Below are 25,692 nucleotides of genomic sequence, written 5' to 3'. Positions count from 1 at the left end.
GTGCTAGCACTTTGGCAGAACGGCTGTGCCGTGCCAAAGCTCAGTGTGGGTCACCGTGGCTTTCAGTCCACCCTCCTGCCCCGAGCCCATGTGGGACTTCACCAGAGAAAAATAACGGCCTCAAGGGTCCTGGCCAGCAAAGGACACACACCCAGCCCTGTCCCCTCCCACCAAGTGAAATCAGAAGTAAGAGCCAAGGTCCCCATTGTGTCATGAGAACCATCTGATGCCCCAAACACAGGCCCCGTCCTTGTGACTGGCTGTGGGTGAGCGTCCATTTCTTCCCCTTTTGCAGACAGGGTGGGAAGTTTAGAAGGAAGCAGAACCACTGTGTCTTGTCTTTGCGTGGGTGGCAGACGAGCGCGTCCTCGGCGGCTTCTGAGAAATCCTGTCTCCTTGGCCTTCCTGCTTCCCTGTTCCCTCCTCAGTGGGGACTGCACCAAGGCAGGGACAATAATTCATGGATTTGGGGACTTTGTGGCGACGTGGGCTCCTCTGTGGGGTCCTGCGTCGAGGTGAAAAGGATAAACTCTTAGGACTATGTCAATCCTGAAACTCCATGTCCCTCATGGAGGGTGGGAAGTCCCCAAAGCTTTCAGCTCACCCACCTGGACTTGGGGGGACACTCTTCCCTTGCTCCTGCCCCCCAGTGCCTTCTGTTCCCCTGTCTGGGATGCCTCCCTACCCCCCTACTCCTCCACCTGCTGAGCTCTCCAAGGCCCTGGTATGGCTTCCTCCTCCATGCAGCCCTCCAGGCTGCTCCAGCACAACTTTGGAACCACATGGTTGGTGTGCACAGTCAGTCACATTGTCCATAGTCATTTTATCTGTATTGGTCCATTTCACCCAACTGGATTATAAAGGTCTCAGCTGGGGGTGGTAGCTCACGCCCGTCATCCCAACACTTCAAGATGCTGAGGCAGGTGGATCACTTGAGGTCAGGAGTTCGAGACCAGGCTGACCAATATGGTGAAACCCCGTCTCTACTAAAACTACAGAAAATTGCCGGGCATGATAACGCATGCCTGTGATCCCAGCTACTACTCGGGAGGCTGAGGTGGGATAATTGCTCGAACTTGGGAGGCGGAGGTTGCAGTGAGCTGAGATTGCTTCACTGCACTCCAGCCTGGGTGACAGAGTGAGACTCTGTCTCAAAACAAAAAAAACAAAACAAAACAAAAATGCAGTCTGGGACCATGGTCATGTGTGCACTGATCGGAATGTCAGTAGGTAGCGCATGGCCGTATTATCCCAGTTTCACAAACGAGTCTGCTGGTGACAGGAAGCCCGGGGACTCTGAGTGATGTGCCCACAGCAGAGCTGGGACTGAAGCCCACGCTGCCTGGCCTGCACCAGGTTGAACCCCATGCGTTTGCCTAGCAAGGACCGGATGCTGAGAGGCCACTGGTTCTGGCATGGCAACAGTCAGAAGGAGGGGCCTGCTCTGTCCTGCGTGGATTGTTGCATCTGGGCTTTTTAGAGCTCGGAGGATGAGGGAGCCAGAAGGCAGAGCACCATCTGGGTGTCTGAGTAGATGAGAATTCTTCCAGCGAATGTGAGTTCTGCCTCCATCAGAGTGAGGTGATGTGAATGAGTAGATGAGACGTCATCAGATGTGAGGCTGGAGTGAGGCTGGACCGGGAGCTTGCCGTGGTTGGCTGGAGCTGGTGATGGCTCCAGAGGGAGCTGGCGATGGCTTTGGTGTTCCCTTCAGTGCAGCATTTTCAGCAGTGGAGTCACCCATTGTCTGCTAGAATACTTCTCTTGTCGGAAAGCTCGCTACTTAATCCTATGGGGGACGGCTCTCGTGAGCCCAAATCTCACCCCATAACTTTTCCCCACTGTTCCTGGGTCTGCAGAGCAACCCAGACTAAGTCTAAGACTCTTTTTTGTTTTTGGAGACAGTCTCGCTCTGTCGCCCAGGCTGGAGTGCAGTGGCGCAATCTCGGCTCACTGCAACCTCTGCCTCCTGAGTTTAAGCGATTCTCCTGCCTCAGCCTCCTAAGTAGCTGGGATTACAGGTGGCTGCCACCATGCCCGGCTAATTTTTGTAGTTTTAGTAGAGATTGGGTTTCACCATGTTGGTCAGGCTGGTCTCAAACACCTGGCCTCAGGTGATCCACCCGCATTGGCCTCCCAAATTACTGGGATGACAGGCATGAGCCACCGCGCCCGGCCAAGTCTAAGCCTCTTTTTTCGTTTTTGGAGACAGACTCTTGCTCTGCTGCCCAGGCTGGAGCACAGTGGCACGATCTTGACTCACTGCAACCTCTGCCTCCCAGGTTCAAGCAATTATCCTGCCTCAGCCTCCCGAGTAGCTGGGACTACAGGTGCGTGTCACCACGCCTGGCTAATTTTTGTAGTTTTAGTAGAGACAGGGTTTCACCATGTTGGTCAGGCTCACTTGTCTCGAACTCCTGGCCTCCCAAAGTGCTGGGATGACAGGTGTGAGCCACTGCGCCCGGCCAAGTCTAAGCCTCTTTCCACGTGGCCTTCGGTAGGTGAAGAACATCAACAGAATCCAACATGGCTGCTGTCCTCCTGGCCGCCCTGCCCTTCCCTGCCACGCCTTCCCTGTACAGCTGGTTATCAGGCCCTGTCTCCTGCAGTGGCCTTTGCAGTACAGCCTGGGCATCTCTGTTTTTTTTTTTTTTTTTTTTCTGATTATTCTTATTTACTCATTATAGGTGATTTATAAAATGCAGAGAACCACACTGAGGAAATGCCTGCACATCCCATTATCCCACAGTCCCGCCGCTGGGCTGGAAGGTGATGGCGTCAGCTTGGGTGCTGGGGGTTGGTCTCTGTTGTCTGCCATCTCACCGTCTACACTGGCAGGGCCTGGAGCATCTTGGTATAGACAGGCAGGCGTTCAGAAAGAGTCTGAGACTGGAGACCCCTGCCATGCGCTGTGGGAAGGACCACCACGGTCGCTTAGCATGTCTACCACGGGAGTGGGATGCAGTGGGAGACACGCGAATCCCCATCTCTTTCCCTGTGCCAAGTGACGGGAACTTGGAGTATCATTGAGGCCAAGACTGGTCTTGAGTAACTTCGGGTCCCTACCCTCTGAGTCCCAGAACCACGTTCTGTTTCTTGTAAGGAAACAGCTATGGGCTTGAGTTCCCAGTCAACCCTCCCTTCCACTGAAGTGTGACAAGGAGCTTATGACTCGGGGCACAGGATACTGTGGAAGAAAGACGTGGACCCTGTTAACCCAGTACAGGCCACTGCTGAGTTCAGGTGCGTGGTAGGGGAGTGAGCCCCGGCACCACCCCTCGGGCCTGGCAGAGCTGCCGGGCCAGGTTCCTGCCGTTCAGTGTGTGGCTTGTTGGGGCCTGTGGCAGTGGCTCCTTGATACAAAGCTCGTTTCAGTGCCCTGCCTTCGGCGGCCTTGTCTGGGCAGGACTTGGGCAGCGGGAAGGACTAATGATCGGCCTCGGGGCCTGCCGACACTCTGGTTTATTTACCCCGACCTCTGCTCTTTCTTCCTGTCTTTCTCCCAGCCCATGAAACCCCTGAAGGCCACCGCCACCACCTCCCAGCCCGTGCTCACCATCCAGCAGATCGAGACCATCTTCTACAAGATCCAGGACATCTACGAGATCCACAAGGAGTTCTACGACAACCTGTGCCCCAAGGTGCAACAGTGGGACAGCCAGGTCACCATGGGCCACCTCTTCCAGAAGCTGGTGAGTCCCCCAGTGATGGAGGGTCCTCACGCGGGGCCTCAGCGGAGCCGAGAGTGTTGAGGGAGAGGACGGGGCAGCCCTCTTGAACTCCTTGAAGGCCTGAGTCGTCTCCGAGTTCTGGAGGAAAGCCTGGGCCTGTGTGTTAATGGGGCACCCAGGGCCGGTGCCTTGACTCTAGGCCTCCGCGGTGCAGCCTTGGGAGCTTCTAGGGCTGGTGGAGACGGGCTGTGTGGATAGATATTTCTAGGGGTGGTGGAGACGGGCTGGGTGGATAGATACTTCTAGGGCTGGTGGAGACGGGCTGGGTGGATAGATACTTCTAGGGCTGGTGGAGACGGGCTGTGTGGATAGATACTTCTAGGGGTGGTGGAGACGGGCCGGGTGGATAGATACTTCTAGGGGTGGTGGAGACGGGCCGGGTGGATAGATACTTCTAGGGGTGGTGGAGACGGGCCGGGTGGATAGATACTTCTAGGGCTGGTGGAGACGGGCTGGGTGGATGGGTACTTCTAGGGCTGGTGGAGACGGGCCGTGTGGATAGATATTTCTAGGGGTGGTGGAGACGGGCTGGGTGGATAGATACTTCTAGGGCTGGTGGAGACGGGCTGGGTGGATAGATACTTCTAGGGCTGGTGGAGACGGGCTGTGTGGATAGATACTTCTAGGGGTGGTGGAGACGGGCCGGGTGGATAGATACTTCTAGGGGTGGTGGAGACGGGCCGGGTGGATAGATACTTCTAGGGCTGGTGGAGACGGGCTGGGTGGATGGGTACTTCTAGGGCTGGTGGAGACAGGCCGGGTGGATAGCTACTTCTAGGGGTGGTAGAGACGGGCCGGGTGGATAGATACTTCTAGGGCTGGTGGAGACGGGCTGGGTGGATGGGTACTTCTAGGGCTGGTGGAGACGGGCTGTGTGGATAGATATTTCTAGGGGTGGTGGAGACGGGCTGGGTGGATAGATATTTCTAGGGGTGGTGGAGACGGGCTGTGTGGATAGATACTTCTAGGGCTGGTGGAGACGGGCCGGGTGGATGGGTACTTCTAGGGCTGGTGGAGACGGGCCGGGTGGATAGATACTTCTAGGGGTGGTGGAGACGGGCTGGGTGGATGGGCGCTTCTAGGGCTGGTGGAGACGGGCTGGGTGGATAGATATTTCTAGGGCTGGTGGAGACGGGCCGGGTGGATAGATACTTCTAGGGGTGGTGGAGACGGGCCGGGTGGATAGATACTTCTAGGGGTGGTGGAGACGGGCTCGATGGATAGATACTTCTAGGGGTGGTGGAGACGGGCTGGGTGGATGGGCGCTTCTAGGGCTGGTGGAGACGGGCTGGGTGGATGGGCGCTTCTAGGGCTGGTGGAGACGGGCTGGGTGGATGGGCGCTTCTAGGGCTGGTGGAGACGGGCCGTGTGGATAGATACTTCTAGGGCTGGTGGAGACGGGCCGTGTGGATAGATACTTCTAGGGGTGGTGGAGACGGGCCGGGTGGATGGGTGCTTCTGTGGGAGCACCATCTCTCTCTCCGAGGGTGCTCCGTCTCTCTCCCGGAGGGTGCTCCGTGGAACCAGCCCTGGAATGGAGGCTCCTTGCTGGGCTTCTAGTCTCCTGTCCCTCAGTGAACAGAGGGGCACCTGCCGGGTTGGGGGCGTGAGGACTGCTCCCCTGAGACCTCAGGGATTCACTGCATCTCAGTGCTGCCTCTGTAAAAGGAAGCAGTTGGACCCATCAGCCAGTGATCCTCTCCTGAGGTCCCAAGAGCAGAAAGCACTAAAGCCCAGCCCTGCCCAGCATTGCAGGGTTGGGAGTGGCAGGAGCGATGCGTTAACATGCGGATTTCGTGTTGGAAAATGCTCACGGAGTCTTCTGGTTCCCTGTGTTTCTGTGACACCCTCTCCCCCAGCTCTGCCCCATCTCTGGCTGTGTCCCCTGGAGGACCCCTAGGTCAGACCCATGGAGCCCCCTCCCCAGCTCTCCTACGTAATGTCTGACAGCCCAGCAGGCAAGAGGGAGACTGGAAGTCCAGGCCGCGGTTCTTCTCTGGGTGTGAGTGGCCAGAGGACCTTCTTCTCCTCCACTGCCCTGTTCTCTGGGTGTGAGTGGCTGGAGGCCGTCTCCTCCTCCCCTGCCCTGTTGGGCTGAATGGACAGGGCTTTGCCTTTCTCACACTGGAGAAGATTCTCCTGCTTGGACACGCCTAGGGCTTCCAGCCGAGTGTGTTCACAGCTGAGCTCCTTGTCTCTGAGTTATCTGCTCCGCTTCCTGCCTTTATCTCAGTGAGTGCCTCAGACTCGTTCTTGCTGCCCCCCTCCCCCCACCTGTCCTGTGGAGTCCACTTTTTGGCCATTGCTCACCGCTGCCTTTTCCTTTTCTTGGCCACCCATGGCCCTCACCTGGACAGCTGTGTGTCCTCTGTGGCTCCTGGCTCCTGCCTCCAGGCCCACTCCCCTCCCACCCCCACCTCTCCTTAGAGGGGAGAGAGTCACTGAAAACCCTGACAGCCCCTTCAGTGGCTCCCCACGGCCCTCGGATGAAGGCCAGGCTCCGAGGAATGGCTCGAGAGACCCTTTGCACACTGACCTGTGTCCAGCCCTGGCCTTGGCAGCTTCCTCCCCGCACCTCTGTGCTTCCTGACTCTGGACTTTCTGTTCTCAGTTCCCAGGGCAGGCGCTTTCTTAACTCTTCTTACTCGAGGCCCCACCTGCCTGAAATGTCCTTCGCCCTCTCCTCTGGCTTCCCCTGGCCAGCTCCCAGCTTAGAAGGGACCTTCTCCGAGAAGGCTTTCCAGGCCCCCAGATGCAGGCCTCGTGCCAGTGCCCGTAGTGAGCACGGGTGACTGCCTGACTCCCCCGAACCACAGCGAGCTCCAGGAGGACGGGCTGACTTTCTTCTTTTGTTGAGTCAGAGTCCCGCTGTGTCGCCCAGGCTGGAGTGCAGTGGTGCGATCTCGGCTCACTACAAGCTCCGTCTCCTGGGTTCACACCATTCTCCTGCCTCAGCCTCCCAAGTCCTTGGGATTACAGGTACCTGCCACCACGCCCAGCTAATTTTTGTAGATTTAGTAGAGACAGGGTTTCGCCACGTTGGCCAGGCTGGTCTTGAACTCCTGACCTCAGGCGATCCACCCGCCTCAGCCTCCCAAAGTGCTGGGATTACAGGCGTGAGCCACCGCGCCTGGCCTGCATTTTCTTCTTAGACCCCCGGAAGCAGCCCAGTGGTCGCTCCATGAATGAGTGAATGCACCGTGACCTTGACCACTGGGCCTGGGGAGAACCCGGAGGGGCATCGAGGGAGACGTCACAGGCCCCGAGGTTTCTGTCCTGAGAGCCCTGTTTCTCAAGCACAGCTTCTAGAGCCAGATCACAAAGTAGGCTTGAATCCCAGCTCTGCCAGATTAAACCTGCACCTGGGCAACTTACCCAACCGCTCTGCATCAGCTTCCTCATCTGTAAAAATGAGGATAGTGATAGTGTTTCCCTCATTGGGTGATTCTTAGGAGTTAATATCTGAAAAGTGCATGGAGCTGAGTGTGGTGGCTGATACCCGTAATCCCAGCACTTTGGGAGGCTGAGGCCGGAGGATCACTTGAGGCTTAGAGTTCAAGCCCAGCCTGGGCAACATAGCAAGACCCTGGCTCTACAAAGAAATAGAATAGGCCTGACCGGGCGCGGTGGCTCACGCCTGTAATCCCAGCATTTTGGGAGGCCGAGGCGGGTGGATCATGAGGTCAGTAGTTCGAGACCAGCCTGGCCTACGTGGTGGAACCCCGTCTCTACTCAAAATACAAAAAAATTAGCCGGGCCTGGTGGCAGGCGCCTGTAGTCTCAGTTACTCAGGAGGCTGAGGCGGGAGAATCGCTTGAACCTGGGAGGTGGAGGTTGCAGTGAGCTGAGATTGCGCCACTGCACTCCAGCTTGGGCGACAGACTGAGACTCCGTCTCAAAAAAAAAAAAAAAAAAAAAGGAACAGGCTTGGGGCAGGGGCTTACGCCTATAATCCCAGCATTTTGGGTGGCCAAGGTGGGCAGATCACCTGAAGTCAGGAGTTCAAGACCAGCCTGGCCAACATGGTGAAACTCTGTCTCTACTAAAAATACAAAAATTAGCCAGGCGTGATAACGCACACCTGTGATCCTCCAGCCTCGGGAGGCTGAGGTGGGAGAATTGCTTGAACTCAGGAGGCAGAGGTTACAGTGAGCCGAGATTGTGCTACTCCACTCCAGCCTGGGCAACAAGAGCAAGACTCTGTCTCAAAAAAAGAAATGTAATAAAATAAAGTAAAAGGAAAAGTGCTTGGAACAGGGCCTGGAGCATCATAAATTAATAAGTACTTAGTAACTAGTCATTATCATCAGTGCCATTATTATTATTATTATTAAATCGGGAAGAGGCACCCCAGAAGGTATCCTTTCAAGGGAATGCCACACTCTGGTTCTAGCAGATCCACCTGCTTCCTCCCATTCAGGGATGATGAACACCTGTCATCACTGCCTGCTCGCCTGAGCCGAGTGGCCTGGGGGGCATCCTCTCCTCATCCCTCAGAAGTAGAAGAGAGCAAGCCTAGGGTTGTTGGAAACGCTGTCACAGTTTATCTTTGTCACGTGGACCTGGCTGTCCCCTCTTCTGGTCTCAGCTCCACAGGCCTGGCCATGAATCTACTACCCACCACCTTCCCTCCCCAGCATTGGGAACTGATGCCTGAGGCCGCTGGGGCTGCAGGCCTGGGAGGACCCGGGTGGAGCCAGGTCAGGCCTGGCATCTGGAGGTGGTTTATTTTCAGCCGAAGTCTCTGGGTATTTGATTATTCGTTACTGAGAGAAGCGAATTAGCATCTCTGCTGTTTGTTTTGTGAGATCACTCCAGTGCCAGGCTGCTGTTTCCAAGCAACCTGCACTTCCCAGTTAATGTACCTGCCAAACCAGGCCTTGGGTCCTACAGCCTGGGGTGACTGTGGCGATGGCAGTCCCGGAGATGACCGTAACCCTGGACTCAGGCCTCCGCACAGCTGGCTCCTGGGAGGGTGGTGTGCCAACCTGGGCCTCCAGGCTTGCTTCTTCTCATGGGAAAGGGGACAAGAGGGGCCCTTTCCTGGAAGAATCTTGGCGATTTGATTTTGGCTTAGGAAGCCGCTGTCTAGCACATCTTCTGTAGCGTGGGCACTGATGGGCCGGGCCTCAGTACTCCCTGGAAAGCAAAATAAACGCCCTCCCTTCCAGCCCCGCCCCCTTTTAAAGTCCAGCCGCGTCCCCCCCTTTTTAAAGTCTGGCCCTTCTGCAGCTGAGACCTAAATGCCTCTGGCCTTGGCGTCACCCCAAGCATCCCCACTCTCTCTCCCCTCTCTGGCTTTTCCAGATTCTCCCCACTCCTCTGCCCCACCAGCTTCCTCAAAGGGTTCTGCCTCTGTCCTGCGAGGTTCCAGGCTCAGCTGATGCTGCGGCCAGCCTGCCCCCACCCCTACCTCCACCCCCACCCCTACCTCCACCCCGACCCCTACCTCCGCCCCCATCCCCACCTCAGCCTCTCTGGGTCCTCGGGGAACATGAGGATCCTGCAGAAAGCAGGTGGTCCGGGGTTGGGGTCCACAGCAGCCCACTTCCCCCAGCACCTTGGTGGGAAGGGAGGCCCCTGAGGAGGCCAGGCAGCAGCTGTATCCCCCTTGCTACTGTATTGAAAAACATTTAAACCAGAAACTCTGGAGAATAACACAGCAAAACCTTCTGATGAAGAAAATACAGCGTCACATGTTAAGGTGGAATCTCCCCTCCCTTCCTCCTCCCTTTCGAAGCAGCTACTGGCGTGAATTTGGTGGACAGTCTTCCAGACTGCAGTTTGTGTGCTTACTACATATCTATATTTTGGGTGGCCTGTACTTTAAAAACAAAAAAAGGTCTTGCTATGTTGTCCAGGCTGGACTTGAACTCCTGGGCTCAAGTGATCCTCCCACCTCAGTCTCCCAAGTAGCCAGGGCTTTAGGTATGTGTACCACAGCTCCCAACTGCATGTACTTTAAAAATGTATGTAAGGCCAGGCATGGTGGCTCACTCCCATAATCCTAGCACTTTGGGAACCCAAGGTGGGCGATTACCTGAGGTCAGGAGTTCAAGACCAGCCTGACCAATATGACGAAACCCCATCTCTACTAAAAATACAAAAATTAGCTGGGTGTGGTGGCGGGCGCCTGTAGTCCCAGTTACTCGGGAGGCTGAGGCAGGGAATTGCTTGAAACCCAGGAGGCAGAGGTTGCAGTGAGCCAAGATCGCGCCACTGCACTCCAGCCTGGTGACAGAGCGAGGCTCCATCTCAGGAAAAAAAGTGTATCAGTATACACGTGTATTATGTCACAGTTCAATCCATGTCCGCTTTGGAGCTTGTCAGCAATGCTATGTGTGAATCTGGTGCATCCACGTTCATGGCTGTGCGTGCGGCTTCCCCCGTGTGCAAGCATTTGTTTCCAGTCCCTCCTCTACGAGGAGGAAGAGTGAGGCGGTGAACACCCCTGAGTCCCCTGGGGCACACACAGGCCATTTGTTCCAGAGCGCTGCTGTCTAATGGAAATAGCTTATGAGCCACATACGTCATTTCACATTTTCTAATACCCACCTTTTTTTTGTTTTTTTTGAGACGGAGTCTTGCTCTTGTCGCCCAGGCTGGAGTGTAGCGATGCAATCTGGGCTCATTGCAACCTCCACCTGCTGTGTTCAAGTGATTTTCCTGCCTTGACCTCCGGCGTAGCTGGGACTATAGACGCCCGCCACCACGCCCGGCTAATTTTGTATCTTTAGTAGAGACGGGGTTTCACCATTTTGGCCAGGCTGGTCTTGAACTCCCAACTTCAGGTGATCTGTCCGCCTCAGCCTCCCAAAGTGCTGGGATTACAGGTGTGAGCCACCGCGCCTGGCCCCTAATACCCACATTTTTGTAAGTAAAAATAGGCAGGTGAAATTAATTTTGAGAATATCTTTTATTTATTCCCGCAGATCCAAATATTATTTCAACATGTGTAATCAGTATTTAAAAATTAACGAGGTAGTTTACATTCTCTTTCACATACTAAGCCTTTGGAACCCCCTGTGTGTTTTACATGTCTGGCACATCTCAGTGTGAACCGACCCTGTCTCAGGTAGCTTGGCAGCCTCACGTAGCTGGTGGCCGCTGTACTGAACAATACAGCTCTGCGGTTTGTATGTAGAAGTGGATTTGCTAAGCAGTAGATGGCTGTGCCTATTCTCAGCTTTATTAGTTCAACTGAAAATAGGCCTGGCCTATTTTCAGCTTTATTAGTTATTAACAAATTGCTCTCCAAATAATTGTACTAATTTACACTCCCCCAAGTAGTCTGTAAGAGTTTAAATTGGCCGGGCGCGGTGGCTCACGTCTGTCATCTCAGCACTTTGGGAGGCTGAGGCAGGCGGATCACCTGAGGTCAGGAGTTCGAGACCAGCCTGGCCAACATGGAATACAAAACTAGCCGGGTATGGTGGTGGCGCATACCTGTCTCTACTAAAAATACAAAACTAGCCGGGTATGGTGGTGGCGCATACCTGTAATCCCAGCTACTCAGGAGGCTAAGGCAAGAGAATCGCTTGAACCCGGGAGGCGGAGGTTGTGGCGAGCCGAGATCCCGTCACTGAACTCCAGCCTGGGCAACAAGAGCAAAACTCCGTGTCAAAAAAAAACAATGAGTTTAAATTTCCACATATGCTTGCCAGCCCTTGCTGTCAATTAGACTTTTAAATTTTGACCCTTCTGATAAGCATAAAATATCTCATGAAGGTTTTAATTTGAATTGCTACCCTTTTGGTCCCTTGAGAGGAAGTGTGTATACACAGCACAGTGAAGGCTTTCCATAAATATTTGGGGAATTGACTTACGGAGCCTCGGTTTCCCCTTTTGCAGAAAGGGGCGATGGGATCTGCCCTGCCTCTCAGAGGAGGCAAGGCTGTATGTGGTTGTGACTCAGGAAAAGCTTTGTGTTAGATTCTGAGTGACAGGCAAACGTGTACTGAGGCTGGGGCTTTGGCTCCTTGGAGGTAGAGGAGGTGGAAGAGGCGAGGACGAGGCCTTGAGGCCAAGGGACATGGAAAGACAGCACCTTCATTTGTTGTTTTGTTTTGTTTTGAGTCTTACTCTGTCACCCAGGCTTCAGTGCAGTGACGCGATCTCCCCTCCCTCGCTTGCCCGTCGGTGAAGTGGTTACTGTAATGGGTAACACTTAGCCTGATATTTGCTTTCCTGCAACTGACATTTTCCCTCTTAATAGAAGATGATCTATTTTATTTATTTTTTTTATTATTCTCTTTCAGGTTAGAGAGAGCAACAGGGGAGGCAAAAAAAAAAAAAGTGAAAGGCCTCCCAGGTTCAAGTGATTCTCCTACTGCAGCCTCCTGAGTAGCTGGGATTACAGGCACGCACCACCACGCCTGGCTAATTTTTGTATTTTTAGTAGAGAGAGGGTTTCACCATGTTGGCCAGGCTGGTCTGGAACTCCTGACCTCAGGCCTCCCAAAGTGCTGGGATTACAGGCGTGAGCCACCACACCCGGCCAAGACCGCACCTTTAAATGCTGTGCGCCATGCTTCACATGGGGAGGGAGGCCTGAGCAGGCCACACGTGACAGCTCCACCCAGCACACACACACACACCCCTCTCTCCCTGCTCCAGCTAATTCCCGGATGTGAAGGAAGTATGAGACATTAAGGGATTTCAAACCCTGGGAGACCTTGATGGTGCTGAGGAAAGCTGGATGCTGTGAGGAGTTGAATTTCTAGCAGGCCGATAAAGGCGCTAGCCTGGTCTCCCCAACCCCAGACCCCCTGGTGAACCTTATTGGCTGAGCTGGTTTCCATGGAAACTGTCCAGTTCAAAGGGGCACTGTAATATGTTCATCCCTGCATTTCCCGGAGTTCCCAGCGAGCCCTCTGGAGCTGAGTGAGAGGTTTTCAGTGCACGGGAGCTCCAGGTACTCTGAAGCTTTCATCCATTCATTAATCCTCTCCCCTCCCACCCTCCTCTCCCTCTGTTCCCTGACTCCTCCCTGCAGGCCAGCCAGCTCGGCGTGTACAAAGCATTTGTGGATAACTATAAAGTCGCTCTGGAGACAGCCGAGAAGTGCAGCCAGTCCAACAACCAGTTCCAGAAGATCTCAGAGGTAGGCAGCTCCCTGCACAGCCTCCCTGACGGACACAGGGTTTTGGAGGCTGCTCAGAGCCCTGCAGCCCTTGGGTCTCCCCTCCCTCGCTTGCCCGTCGGTGAAGTGGTTACTGTAATGGGTAACACTTAGCCTGATATTTGCTTTCCTGCACCTGACATTTTCCCTCTTAATAGAGAATGATCTATTTTATTTATTTTTTTATTATTCTTTTTCAGGTTAGAGAGAGGAACAGGGGAGGCAAAAAAAAAAAAAAAAAAAAAAAAAAAAAAATCAAGGCAGTGTTCTCCCACACCACACTGTAGTGACCTTGAGCAAGTCACGTCCCCCCTCTTGGCTTTTATTTCCTGTGCTGTAGAATGAGGGGTTTAGACTTGGCCAGATAATCCTTTTTTTTTTTTTTTTTTTTTTTCCTAAGACAGAGTCTTGCTCTGTCACCCAGGCTGGAGTGCAGTGGTGCAATCTCAGTTCACTACAATCTCCACCCCCTGGGTTCAAGTGATTCTCCTGCCTCAACCTCCCAAGTAGCTGGGATTACAGGTGCCCACCACCATGCCCGGCTAATTTTTGTATTTTTAGTAGAGATGAGGTTTTGCCGTGTTGGCCAGGTTGGTCTCAGACTCGGGTGATCTGCCCGTCTCAGCCTCCCGAAGTGCTGACGTTACAGGTGTGAGCCACTGAGCCTGGCGTGGCCAGCTAATCCTAACCTTGCTTGATAAGAATCACTGGGGCACTGTTTAAAACAGATTTTTCAGGCACCTTCCCTGGAGTTTCTGATTCGGAAGTCTTTGGGTGGGGCCCAAGATTCTGTATTTGAACAAGCTTCTGGGTGATTTTTATGATAGGGAATACTTAAGGAAATTCGGACTATAGGTCGTCTTTTAAGGGTGTTGCCAACTCTAGCAAGACTACAATCCCGTAAACACAGAGAGGGCAAGAGCCGCTTATGTGGAGAAGGAGCCTTGGAATCCCTGGCCGGGAACACGCGTGCTTCTGCTCCTGTGGCCCAGTCTTCCTCCCGCACTCCCTGTCTGGAAGCACACGTGTTCCTGTGGCCCAGCCTTCCTGGCCCAGAACACGCGTGCTCCTGCCCCTGCAGCCCAGCCTTCCTCCCGCACTCCTTGGCCGGGAACACACGTGCTCCTGCCCCTTCGGCCCAGCCTTCCTGGCCCAGAACACGCGTGCTTCAGCCTTTCTCCCGCACTCCCTGGCCGGGAACACGCGTGCTTCTGCCCCTGTGGTCCAGCCTTCCTGGCCCAGAACACGCGTGCTTCAGCCTTTCTCCCGCACTCCCTGGCCGGGAACACGCGTGCTTCTGCCCCTGTGGTCCAGCCTTCCTCCTGCACTCCTCTGCAGGGCAGAGGTGCAGTCACATCTGCCATCAACTGGCATGGAGGGGACGGTTGCTTAGGATCCTTCAGGACAGAGCCCAGTTCCTCCCTTTGTCCAGAAAGACCTCAGTGACACCCCTAAAGCACTGGCCTTGCAGGAACAGCCCCCAGTTCAGGAAAAGAGAACCTCCATCCTAGAAAGGGGGAGAGGCTTCTGCAGTTTTGGGAGTCCTGCCTTAAAGGCCCCTCTTGGCCCTTTGTGTCCCCATCTCAACTCTAACACTAGAAGAGTTGGGGAAATGCAGGATCGTTTTCCTGAAACTTCAAGGGTGACGGGCGATACCCACGTTTGGAATCCACTGAGAGGCAGTAGAGGAGCTGACAGGTGGAGATGAACATGTCAGCTTCATCACTGTTAAAATGCAGCTTGGAAAATGTGGATTTGTATCTGTAGCCACAGTGAGCTTGCTGGCAGTTCACCTCTGGAATGAAATTATCTGTTGAGGCCGGGCGCGGTGGCTCACACCTGTAATCCCAGCACTTTGGGAGGCCGAGGCAGGCGGATTACCAGAGGTCAGGAGTTTGAGACCAGCCTGGCCAACGTGGCAAAATCCCGTCTCTACTAAAAATACAAAAATGAGCCAGGCGTGGTGGCGTACACCTGTAATCCCAGCTACTTGGGAGGCTGAGACAGGAGAATCACTTGAACCCGAGAGGTGGAGGTTGCAGTGAGCTGAGATCGCACCACTGCACTCCAGTCTGGCGACAGCACGAGACCCTGTCTGAGAGAAAGTATCTATTGAGTGCCTTGCAGGAGTAGGAAACCACAGGCCCCCCCACCCCAACAATGAGGACAGAGCCCACGCCTCTCACCCAGTGTGCAGAGAGAGGACGGCTGACCACAGTTTCTTCTCCCAGACCCATGGAGCAGATGAGTCACCCTCTGCCTGGGAGGACAAAGTGCAGGCTGGGGAAGTCCCTCTCCATGGAGTCAAGAGGCTGGAGAGGCCGGGTGCAGTGGCTCACGCCTGTAATCCCAGCACTTTGGGAGGCCGAGGTGGGAGATTGGCTTGAGTCCAGGAGTTTGAGACCGGCCTGGGCAACATGGTGAAACCCCGTCTCTATTAAAAGTACAAATGAAAGGGGCTGGAGAAAGGGTGCTTCCTTCGCGGTTTCCAGCCCCACCCGGGAACTACCTGGACTCCTCTGGTCTGTGTTCAGAGCAGCCCTGCCAAGGCTGCCCAAGAACCCAGGGTCAGATATGGTGCAGAGGGTGTGGGGTCTTCCCTTGGCCTGGGCTGACTGCCTGTTCCCTGTGCATAGGCAGAAACCCCCACAGCCAACTGTAAGCCCCTCAAAGCCTGCCCACCCCAGAGGGCAGAGCCAGGCCCCTGGCTTTCTGCCAGGTGGCTTCTCATCCTGACTCACTTGATGACGTCCTTGCTTCCTGCTGGTGCTGCCACTTAATTACTGCAATTGGGCTCCTTCTGCAGCAGGAGTGATTTCACACCCCTGGGCTCTCCGGAGGGGGGCGTGAGGAAAAAGTCCCGAAATCTGGGAATCCAGGCACCAGCCAGAGACACAGCCTAGGGATGCTGAGTAACCCCACCCCCCGCCCCCCAAAATACACACGCACCCAAGCTCAGTCTCTGGGAGTTTTCTCTGTCTGGAAACAGCTTGAGACAAAGTAGGAAGTTCCTACTGTCTGGGCGCTTCCTTCCCTGTAGGCCGAGCAGGTGACATCACCTGAGCCCCTGACCTTGGCCTCACTTTGCCCCCTGCCTTCCCCCCCACACCCGTCTTTGAGGCTCCGTGTGCGCGGTCTGCCAAGTGAGGATGGCATTACAGCTCCGGTTGCAGGCTGCACTGTCCTGCTAGCAGAAGCTGGGGCTGGAACCTCTCTAAAGGAGGATGAAGAGGCTCGGAGCAGACAAGTCATTCCTGGGGTCTGTTTCCAGTACTCACTACCTGTCGCCTGGCTTGGGGTCCAGGAGTGGCATTGGCTCTTCCTCCCTCGAAGCTTCCTCTCGGGCCCCCAGCACAGGCAGTGGTGGGTGGGGAGTGTCGGGGGTGCTGGGAGCTGAGTGCTCTCTGACGGGGGCAGGATGCAGCTCACTGTCCTGGGGAGCTCCGCGTCTCTGCCACAGATCCACCACTTCCCTGCTTCCACTGCGCAGGCGTGTGGGACCCCTCCTTCCTACCTCACGGGTTGCTGATGCCCGAAAGAGCTGCTGGAGTACCTGGCGCTGGTCAGCTCAAACCCTGTCTGCCCTTGGCCGATGTGTAGGGTTCCTGAGTTGGGGTTCCTGAGATGGGTTTCCTGTAATCACGGGGCTCCCTGCCAGCCCCTCTCATCTCTGGGACCTGGAGTCCCTTCCTTCTTGCCCACACCCCAGCCACTGGACTCCACCAGGCTCCAGGAGTTCACAGGTGCGGTGCGGGGGATTGGGGTTGCAGAGGCAGCCAATGGCTGTGGGGCTCCTTTGTCTCTGTTCTCTTTTTTTTTTTTTTTTTTGAGACGGAATCTCACTCTGTTGCCCAGGCTGGAGTGCAGTGGTACGATCTCAGCTCACTGCAACCTCCGCCTCCCGGGTTCAAGCGATTCTCCTGCCTCAGCCTCCCGAGTAGCTGGGACTACAGGCTTGTGCCACCACACCTGGCTAACTTTTGTATTATTAGTAGAGACGGGGTTTCACCATGTTGGCCAGGCTGGTCTCGAACTCCGGACCTCAGTTGATCCGCCTGCCTCAGCCTCCCAAAGTGCTGGGATGACAGGCGTGAGCCACCGCGCCCAGCCTCTGTTCTCATCCTTGCATCCCGAGTCTCACAGCCCCCCTACCTGCCAGGCTCACGGTAGGGGCTGGGGGCGGTGAGGGACGGAGCAGGCCGTGACTCCTCTCCTCCCTCTGGCAGGAACTCAAAGTGAAAGGTCCCAAGGACTCCAAGGACAGCCACACGTCCGTCACCATGGAAGGTACCTCGGGGAGCGGGCTGGATTACCGGCACCTGCCTTTGTCTGGCTGTGTGGGCGACGGGCTGCATGGACGCAGCGCCCTTCCCCCGTGTGCGCGTGTGAGTGTGAGCGCGCGTGAGTGTGAGCGCGCGTGAGTGTGTGTGCGCACGCGAGGACTCCAGCCTCGTGCCCAGGCAGCCAGCCAGCTACAAACGTGCTCCTCTTCAGGATGCCAGCAGGCCGCTGGGTCCCTCCCTCCCCGCCCCTCCTCCCCACCCCTCCTCCCCTTCCCCTTCCCTCCTCTCCTCGCCACGCGCCTCCCTCCCCTCCCTCTTGCTGGAAGAGCACTCGGAAGCGGCTGCTCGATGCTGGAGTCTGTGCGGCGGCATCAGCAAGGGGGCTGAGTGGCCGGGCTGCTGGTGGGCGCTGGGGAGCCTGGAGTGATGGCTGCACGCTCCCGCTGCGGAGACAGAGGCTGCCATGGAGATTCTCCTCATTATTCGCTTCTGCTGTAACTGCACCTATGGTAACCCAGGTGCCCGCTGTGGGAGGCGGCAGACCCTCCCACCTCTGGGGGCCAGCTGGAGTGGGCTCAAATGTGTCTGGCGAGGTTTGAGGGCCACAGGGAAGGAGGGCGGGCAAGTGGCTGGACCTGAATTCCCCCTTCGTTTCCGCCGGCGTCCAGCCTAGAGTTGAAACCTGGGGGCTGCTCAGGGCAGGGCCGTTTGCAAATGGAAGGACCAGGCTGGAGGGCCAGGTGCCCCCGAGGATCGGCGGGGAATTGGTGGGCTAGTGTGAGAGAACTTCCTGGAGGGGCTGTTAGGGAGAGACGGCGAGGAGCTGTGCCCGCAGACGTAGTAGCCCTGAGGCCAGGGAGAGGGTCCGTGGGGGCCAGGCACAGCGTGGCCATGGGTGGTGATGGTCCGGATGGTGGCGTTGCCAGCCGACAGGGCGCCAGTGTGAGCCGGAGGGAGAAGTTGGGAGTTTCTTTGTTTCTGGAGAGAGGAGCGGAGGCTGGGCGGCAGGGTATTGTGTGCTCCAGTGCACATGCTGCCAGCTCTCGGAGCAGCAGGCGGAGGACACGGAGGGGCTGCGGGAGCAGGAAGGAGCTGAGAGGTTTGTTTTCAGCCATGAAAGACACCGGAGCCGAGGTCTGGGTCCTTAACTGGAAGGCAGGTCGGCAGTGCCAGCGGGAGAGGGGGTGTGGCAAGCTGCTTTGTGAAGGTCACACACACCCCACCTTTCGGTGGAAGGAACCCAGACCATCCTCCTTGCAGCTCCCGAAGCTGGCTGGGGGGGATGGGGGAGGTCCCGGGACAGGTGCATGTCATCAGCACGACTGTTGGTCATAGGAGGATGAAGCCGGCCCAGGCAGGAAGATGTGCAGAAGCCCGTGGACCCTGCCCCAAGAGGCAAGGCGTGCCAAGGGGTGCCCTGTGGCAGGCAGTGGGGCGGGCACATGTGGCTCCCAGGCCAGAGTCTGTGGGAGCAGCGGGCGGCTGGTTTTAGGACCTTCCTCTTCCTTCCCACCAGGTGTTTCGGCTCTGCCCCCTTCTCAGTCACTTTCCCTTCCTATCTCCCTGGTAACCCGGAGCTCCTTGGAGCTCCTTGTCGAAGGCTGACGTGAGGGGGGTGGCAGCTTGCAGAGGAGAGACGGTAGGTTTCCTGGGCTCCTTCCCAGAGGCGGCCATGGTGGAGGGGCTGTATGGGGCCACTGTCCCTTGATCTTCTCAGGACCCTCTTGAGGGAAGCAAGCTCTGAGGCAGCCTTTCTCCTGCGACCCGGCAGGATGGCCGCGGGAACCCTGTTCTCGCTTGAAATTGGCCTGGTCAGCGATCGGAGGCGAAATGGTCTTTTTGATCTGGCCTAGGGGTTGGTCAGGTCTCGACTCTGCCTCCCTGAAAAGGAAATGTAGCCTTGGCTTCCTCTCTCTTCCCCACAAGGAAGCTTCGACCCGGGACCTGGAGTTCACGCTGCTTCGGTCTCCGTGATACTGTTGTTGAAGTCAGCTTCAAAGTGGGGAATGAGGAGTGAAAGGGCCAGCTTGTGAGGAGGGGGCTCACCCCGTCCTGGTCACTCTTCCCAAGAACCCTCCTGTGGGTCATGGAGATTTTACAGGTGCTGCCCTCCCCTGAGGAAGGGGCAGCTCAAAGCCAGGAGCATGAGTGGATCTGCGTTCAAAGCCCAGCTCCCACCACTTGTAGCTTGGTGATGGGGAACAAGCCACAGAACGTCTCTGGCCTCAGTTGTCTTGTCTGTAAAATGGGGCTAGTGAGAATTTCCTCCCTCTTTAATCACAGGAAATAATGTGAGCAAAGCAGTGAACTCAGTACCCTGGGCACACAGCGAGTACCCAGCAAACTAGAGCGAGGCCAGCTTGCCGCCCAAGTCAGTGGAGAGGGGTGGGGAGAGTGGGTGAGGCCGGGCAGGAAGCAGGCCAGCCTGCCGGAGCCTGGGGACGGGGAAGGGCCAGAGCGAGCGCCTCCCCCTGAGTTCTCAGGGGACCCTGGCGTGCAGGGGCCGTGGGGAGCACAAACTTCAGGGCCGCTCTTGCTCCCCTGGTTCCCTCTGTATCTGACGTGGTCCCAGCGCCCCCTCCCTGTGCACCTGTCCTCCTGGCCGCCCTCCCGGGGCTCATTCCGCAGCCCTGCTCAGGTGGACTCTGGAGGTGACCACAGGCATATTAATAACCCCTCTGAAACCCAACCTGCCATGTGTGCAGACCTCTGAGCTTAGTCAGAAACCTCTTCCTCCTGGGACCCAGGAGAGGGCTGCGGGGAGCCAATAATGCAGTGTCAGCTTTCTGTGGAGCTGCCACTCTGGGGCCCACTCCGGCAGGTGTCTGCTGAGCTTGTGCTTTCTTTTGGGTCTCTGGGATTCTCGAGTGTGATTTTTTCCTGAAGATGGGCTGAGCCACAGGTGGGTGCCTTAAACAGCCTCAGAAATGGACCCACCTGAGCGAGGACCTGGGCTGTACCCTCAGTGCCCCAGGACACTCCAAGACTGGCCTCGTTCCTTCAAGCTTCCATGGCCCATGGGGAGGGTCTCTGGAAATTGCTAGATAAGAAAGGGCTACAGATGTGTCATGTGAAGTGTATTTACGTAAACCAGTGGTTGGCCGGGTATGGTGGCTCATGCCTGCAATCCCAACATTTTGGCAAACTGAGGCAGGAGGATTGCTTGAGGCCAGGAGTTCAAGACCAGCAACATAGTGAGACCTTGTCGCTCGCTGTCCTCCCTCCCTCCCTCCCTCCCTCCCTCCCTCCCTTCCTTCCTTCCTTCCTTCCTTCCTTCCTTCCTTCCTTCCTTCCTTCCTTCCTTCCTTCCTTCCTTCCTTCTTTTCCTCCCTCCCTCCCTCCGTCCCTTCCTTCCTTCCTTCTTTCCCTCCCTCCCTACTTTCTTCCTTCCTGTCTCGCTCTGTTGCCAGGCTGGAGTGCAGTGGCACGACCTCAGCTCACTGCAACTTCCGCCTCCCGGATTCAAGAGATTCCCTTGCCTCAGCTTCCCAAGTAGCTGGGATTATAAGCACCTGCCACCAGGCCCTGCTAATTTTATTTTTAGTAGAGACGGGTTTTTGCCATGTTGGCCAGGCTGTTCCTGAACTCCTGACCTCAAGTGACTCACCCGCTTCGGCCTCCCAAAGTGCTGGGATTACAGGCATGAGCCACTGCACCCGGCCCCTCATCTCTCTATTTTTTTAAAAATTAAAATACATAAAATACAAAGCAGTGGTTTTTAACTACTATTATACATTCAAATCAGTAAAGAAGCTTTTTAAAAATGCTCATGCCCCGTGTGGTCTTGCGGAGATTTGGGTTGAGTTGATGGGGCTGGGGGCAGGCATCTGTATCTTTTAACAGCTCCCCTAGTCATTCTGATGGGCAGCCAAGCTCGGACTGCATATTAGGCTGGTGGCCCCTGCTGAGGCTGCGTTTTCTTCACAGCCTGCAGATTGCTCCCTGAAGTGTCTGCTTAGCCGCAGGGGATATTTATATCTCAGGATGTGGAGAACTCTTGGGTTTGGGGCCCGGCTAGGGCATGCATGTTCACGCTGGGACCTGTCACATCCTGGTCCTATGGGACACCCAGTCTGGGATCCTTCTTCCTAGATGAACACCATGCCTCTCTCACTGCCCAAGGTCCTGACCCCAGGGACAGAGCATCCAGGTGCAGAACTGAAGCTGAGCCTCCTGCTGGGAGGGCGGGCACAGCTGCGTGCAGGAAGGGCGTTGGGAAGTGTTGATCCACCAGCTGCCACCTCCACCTGTCCCTGCTGAATCCCAGCCATCCTCACTTGGTGTCTGGGTTGTGGAGGGTGTGGCTCTTGGGGTCCTGGACTGGTCTTGCCTGGGTTCTCCCAGCCTCTTTGGGGCTCTCATATGTGAGGCCTAACTTGAGTTGCTTCAGGAAAACTTTGCCCCTCGGGCTGCCACGTGTTGAGAGCACAGCCTTTCTTTTCTTCTTTTTTTTTTTTTTGAGACGGAGTTTCGCTGTTGTTGCCCAGGCTGGAGTGCAGTGGCGCGATCTTGGTTCGCTATCATCTCCGCTTCTCGGGTTCAAGTGACTCTCCTGCCTCAGCCTCCCAAGTAGCTGGGATTATAGGTGTGTGCCACCATGCCTGGCTACTTTTTGTGTTTTTAGTAGAGACAGGGTTTCACTGTGTTGACCAGGCTAGCCTCGGGGAGCAGAGCCTTTCTGTGGAGATCAGGCCAGCCTCCCTGGCCTCCAGCCTCCCTGCCTCCGGCCTCCCTGGCCTCCAGCCTCCCTGCCTCTGGCCTCCCTGGCCTCTGGCCTCCCTGGCCTCCAGCCTCCCTGACCTCCGGCCTCCCTGACCTCCAGCCTCCCTGGCCTCCAGCCTCCCTGCCTCCCTGGCCTCCAGCCTCCCTGCCTCCAGCCTCCCTGCCTCCAGCCTCCCTGGCCTCCAGCCTTCCTGTGCTTGCTCTGGGGTTTGAGGATGTGGGGAGGGGTCTTTCCTCTGAGAGATGAGGCCAGTCCTGTGGGTCACAGTGAGGCATGCCAATCCCAGCTGTCTGTGCCCAGCCTTCAGCTGCAGGAGCCTGAGAATGATAAGGTCTGGAGAGCTGCCCTTCCTAGAAACACAGAATGTCTCGTTCCCCGTTCTGGGGTCCTGCGTGTGGCAGGTGTGCTGGACTCTGCAGGGCGTGGCTGGGTGGAGCTGTGTGATTCTGGGGTCCTGCGTGTGGCAGGTGTGCTGGACTCTGCAGGGTGTCGCTGGGTGGAGCTGTGTGATTCAGGGCTGGGGGTCCAGGGGAGCATCTGCCTTGAGCCACGTGAGGCCAGGACAGGCCTTGCGGGGGGCACGTGGCTCTCGAGGAAGCCACATCGGATTGGAGAGGAGGCAGGGCTGGAGAGGGAGCTGGGGCTGCCAGGGCAGTGTCCGCTGCTTGGTCTGCCTGGGGAGTGAGAGCAGAGGTGGGGGCTGCCGTGGGCTCACTCTGGCATCCTGCGAGGGGTGTTCACATGGGAAGCAGGCGGGTGGGGGACGACACTGGTCTCTGGGGTGCTGGGTTGCCCTTGTCCATCATCCTCTTCCTCCTTCTCCCTATCTCCCAAACAGCTCTGCTCTACAAGCCCATTGACCGGGTCACTCGGAGCACCTTAGTCCTACACGTAAGTGTCAAGCCCCTGAATGGCCAGAGAGGGCTTAGGAGTGCGGTGGAAGACTGAGTCTGGGGTGAGAGGGTGCTGGAGTCACTGAGAACAGCCCACGTGGGGAATCAGGGGGTCCCTAGGCCCGGAGGATGCCTTTCTGGCCTGTAGTATCCATGCCACCAGGCCAGGGCCTGAATACAGCTTGGCTACTAAGCTTGACACTGGCCAGGTGCTCCCCGGGAGGCAGGCACTTCCTGCTTCCCCACCGGCTGCCTCCTGGTCTCCAGCATCCTTGGAGCAGCTGCAGGGCGGACACGGGTTTCTCTCCCAGCTGTTCAGGGGATGAGCCTCCACCTGGCCTTTGGTTTCTCTCCCAGCTGCTCAGGGGGATGAGCCTCCACCTGGCCTCCCCACCGGGGAAAGAATAATGACTGTAACTGGGAGAAGAGGGAGCAGCCAGGGCCCTCCACCTGCTGCACTGGCTCTTCTTTTTATTTTTATTTTTTTTGTTTTTTATTTTTACTGTCACCCAGGCTGGAGTGCAGTGGCACGATCTCAGCTCACTGCAAGCTCCGCCTCCCAGGTTCAGGCGATTCTCCTGCCTCAGCCTCCCAAGTAGCTGGGACTATAGGTGCCCGCCACCTCGCCCGGCTAATTTTTATATTTTTACTAGAGATGGGGTTTCACCGTGTTGCCCAGGCTGGTCTCGAACTCCTGATCTCAAGTGATCCTCCCGCCTCGGCCTCCCAAAGTACTGGGATTTCAGGCATGAGCCACTGCACCCCGCCTGACTCTGATTTGTAGTTCAGATTTTTCAGGAATTAGGTGGGTCCCTGAGTGCCCATCCTTTGGATTCTTTGGGTGGGGACTGAGCACTCCCCTGTGGCCACACATCGGGCCCCAGAGCCGCTCCCCTCAACTCACTGCCTCACCCTTCCCAGGACCTGCTGAAGCACACACCTGTGGACCACCCCGACTACCCACTGCTGCAGGATGCTCTCCGCATCTCCCAGAACTTCCTGTCCAGCATCAACGAGGACATCGACCCCCGCCGGACTGCAGTCACAACACCCAAGGGGGAGGTGAGCTCAGGGCCCAGCACGGCCCCTCACCCAGGCTGAGAAGTATGGGGTGGGCCAGACCCCTTGTCCCCTTCTCTCACACATGGGCGGCAGATCGCTCGTCCCCTTCTCTCACGCACGGGCGGCAGATCCCTCGTCCCCTTCTCTCACGCACGGGCGGCAGATCGCTCGTCCCCTTCTCTCACGCGCGGGCGGCAGATCCCTCGTCCCCTTCTCTCACGCACGGGCGGCAGATCGCTCGTCCCCTTCTCTCACGCACGGGCGGCAGATCGCTCGTCCCCTTCTCTCACGCACGGGCGGCAGATCCCTCGTCCCCTTCTCTCACGCACGGGCGGCAGATCCCTCGTCCCCTTCTCTCACGCACGGGCGGCAGATCCCTCGTCCCCTTCTCTCACACACAGGTGGTGCTGGGTGCCCCATGCCTCTCCAGCCCTGATTTGCCATTCCCAGCCAAGGAGAGGTCTTCAGTCCTTGGTCACCCTGATGACCTGCAGCATTCCAGGCCCTAGGCTGAGAGATTTTAAGTCCAGTGTGTCATTAATCCTCATAATAATCTAGGGAGGCCGGGCGCGGTGGCTCACACCTGTAATCCCAGCACTTTGGGAGGCCGAGGTGGGTGGATCACTTGAGATCAGGAGTTCGAGACCAGCCTGGCCAACAAAGCCCCGTCTTTACTAAAAATACAAAAATTAGCCGGGCATGGTGGTGCGTGCCTGTAATCCCAGCTACCCAGGAGGCTGAGGCAGGAGAATTGCTTGAACTTGGGAGGCGGAGGTTACAGTGAGCCCAGATCGCACCACTGCACTCTAGCCTTGGCGACAGAGTGAGACGCCGTCTCAATAATAACAATCCAGTGAGCCAGAAGAAGAACGGGGGAGTCTCTCCAGGTTCACCACACGGTCTTTCAGCCCCAGGTATCAGAGCTGGATTCCTCGCCCGGGGCTGTCTGGAGGCTCCATGCGTTCTCCCCCATGCCGGGGAAGCCGGCCTCTGGGTGCCTGGTTCTTGAATGCAGACACCTCCCTCTGCCAGTGTGATGCTGTCAGCGTCCCCTGGGAAGCGAAGGGAGCAGGAGCTTGGAGCGGCTTCAGCTGGGCCTGCACGAGCAGTAGCTTGGGGGGAGCCCGCAGCAGGAAAAGCTGGTGCTGGAGGTGACAGAGGCCGTCCAGGTTGCTGGAATGTCCAGCGGGCACCTGCATGTGGGACAGCCATTCCCCGGGGGCCCTTCTTGGTGGAAGGGTGGGGACGGCCCAGTGAGGGGAGTACCAGGAAGCATGAGAGGGACGGTTGCCCTCTTGGGTTGGCATCTGGGCACAGGTGAAAGGCTTCCTGTCCGGGGGAGGCCATTAGGAGTGAGGCTGACGGGGTTTCTGCTCCTCTGGTCTGTTTACGAGCCCCCAGGTTCTCCTGGGGAGAAAGTGGTGAGGGACAGGCCTGGAGAGTGTCCACTGGGCAGAGAGCCGATCCTCTGCAGCTCCTGGGGCTGGTGTGCAGCGTCCGGGGATGCCCTCGTCTGTTTTACTCTGGGGATATCTGAAAAATCTCCAGAGGGCTCAGCCTTAGCGTACCCTCAGTTTTCGGTCATCTTTTTTTCTTTTTTTTTGACGGAGTCTCGCTCTGTCGCCCAAGCTGGAGTGCAGTGGCGCGATCTCAGCTCACTGCAAGCTCCACCTCCCGGGTTTACGCCATTCTCCTGCTTCAGCCTCCTGAGTAGCTGGGACTACAGGCGCCCGCCACCACGCCCAGCTAATTTTTTGTATTTTTAGTAGAGATGGGGTTTCACCGTGTTAGCCAGGATGGTCTCGATCTCCTGACCTCATGATCCACCCGCCTCGGCCTCCCAAAGTGTTGGGATTACAGGCGTGAGCCACCACGCCCG

The 25,692-nt window shown here is 56.7% G+C and overlaps 1 protein-coding gene across 7 annotated transcripts in view; it reads left to right on the top strand.

Moving 5' to 3' along the window:
• ABR (ABR activator of RhoGEF and GTPase) overlaps positions 1 to 25,692 on the top strand; it is a 230,965-nt gene that overhangs the window by 139,860 nt on the left and 65,413 nt on the right. For 6 of the 7 annotated variants that reach the window (XM_045376367.3, XM_065532214.2, XM_074018143.1 and 3 more), the window contains 5 exons: positions 3,507 to 3,692; positions 12,727 to 12,834; positions 17,079 to 17,139; positions 22,697 to 22,749; positions 23,673 to 23,813. In XM_045376367.3, coding sequence (XP_045232302.2) covers positions 3,507 to 3,692; positions 12,727 to 12,834; positions 17,079 to 17,139; positions 22,697 to 22,749; positions 23,673 to 23,813 — 549 coding nt within the window. Of the gene's footprint in view, positions 1 to 3,506; positions 3,693 to 12,726; positions 12,835 to 17,078; positions 17,140 to 17,453; positions 17,645 to 22,696; positions 22,750 to 23,672; positions 23,814 to 25,692 lie in introns of those variants that run through there. The other variant, XM_065532215.2, reaches the window with a different exon arrangement.

Source organism: Macaca fascicularis, chromosome 16 (genome assembly GCF_037993035.2).
Source record: "Macaca fascicularis isolate 582-1 chromosome 16, T2T-MFA8v1.1".
Lineage (NCBI taxonomy): Eukaryota > Metazoa > Chordata > Mammalia > Primates > Cercopithecidae > Macaca > Macaca fascicularis.
This window is presented reverse-complemented; position numbering and strand designations above follow the sequence as displayed.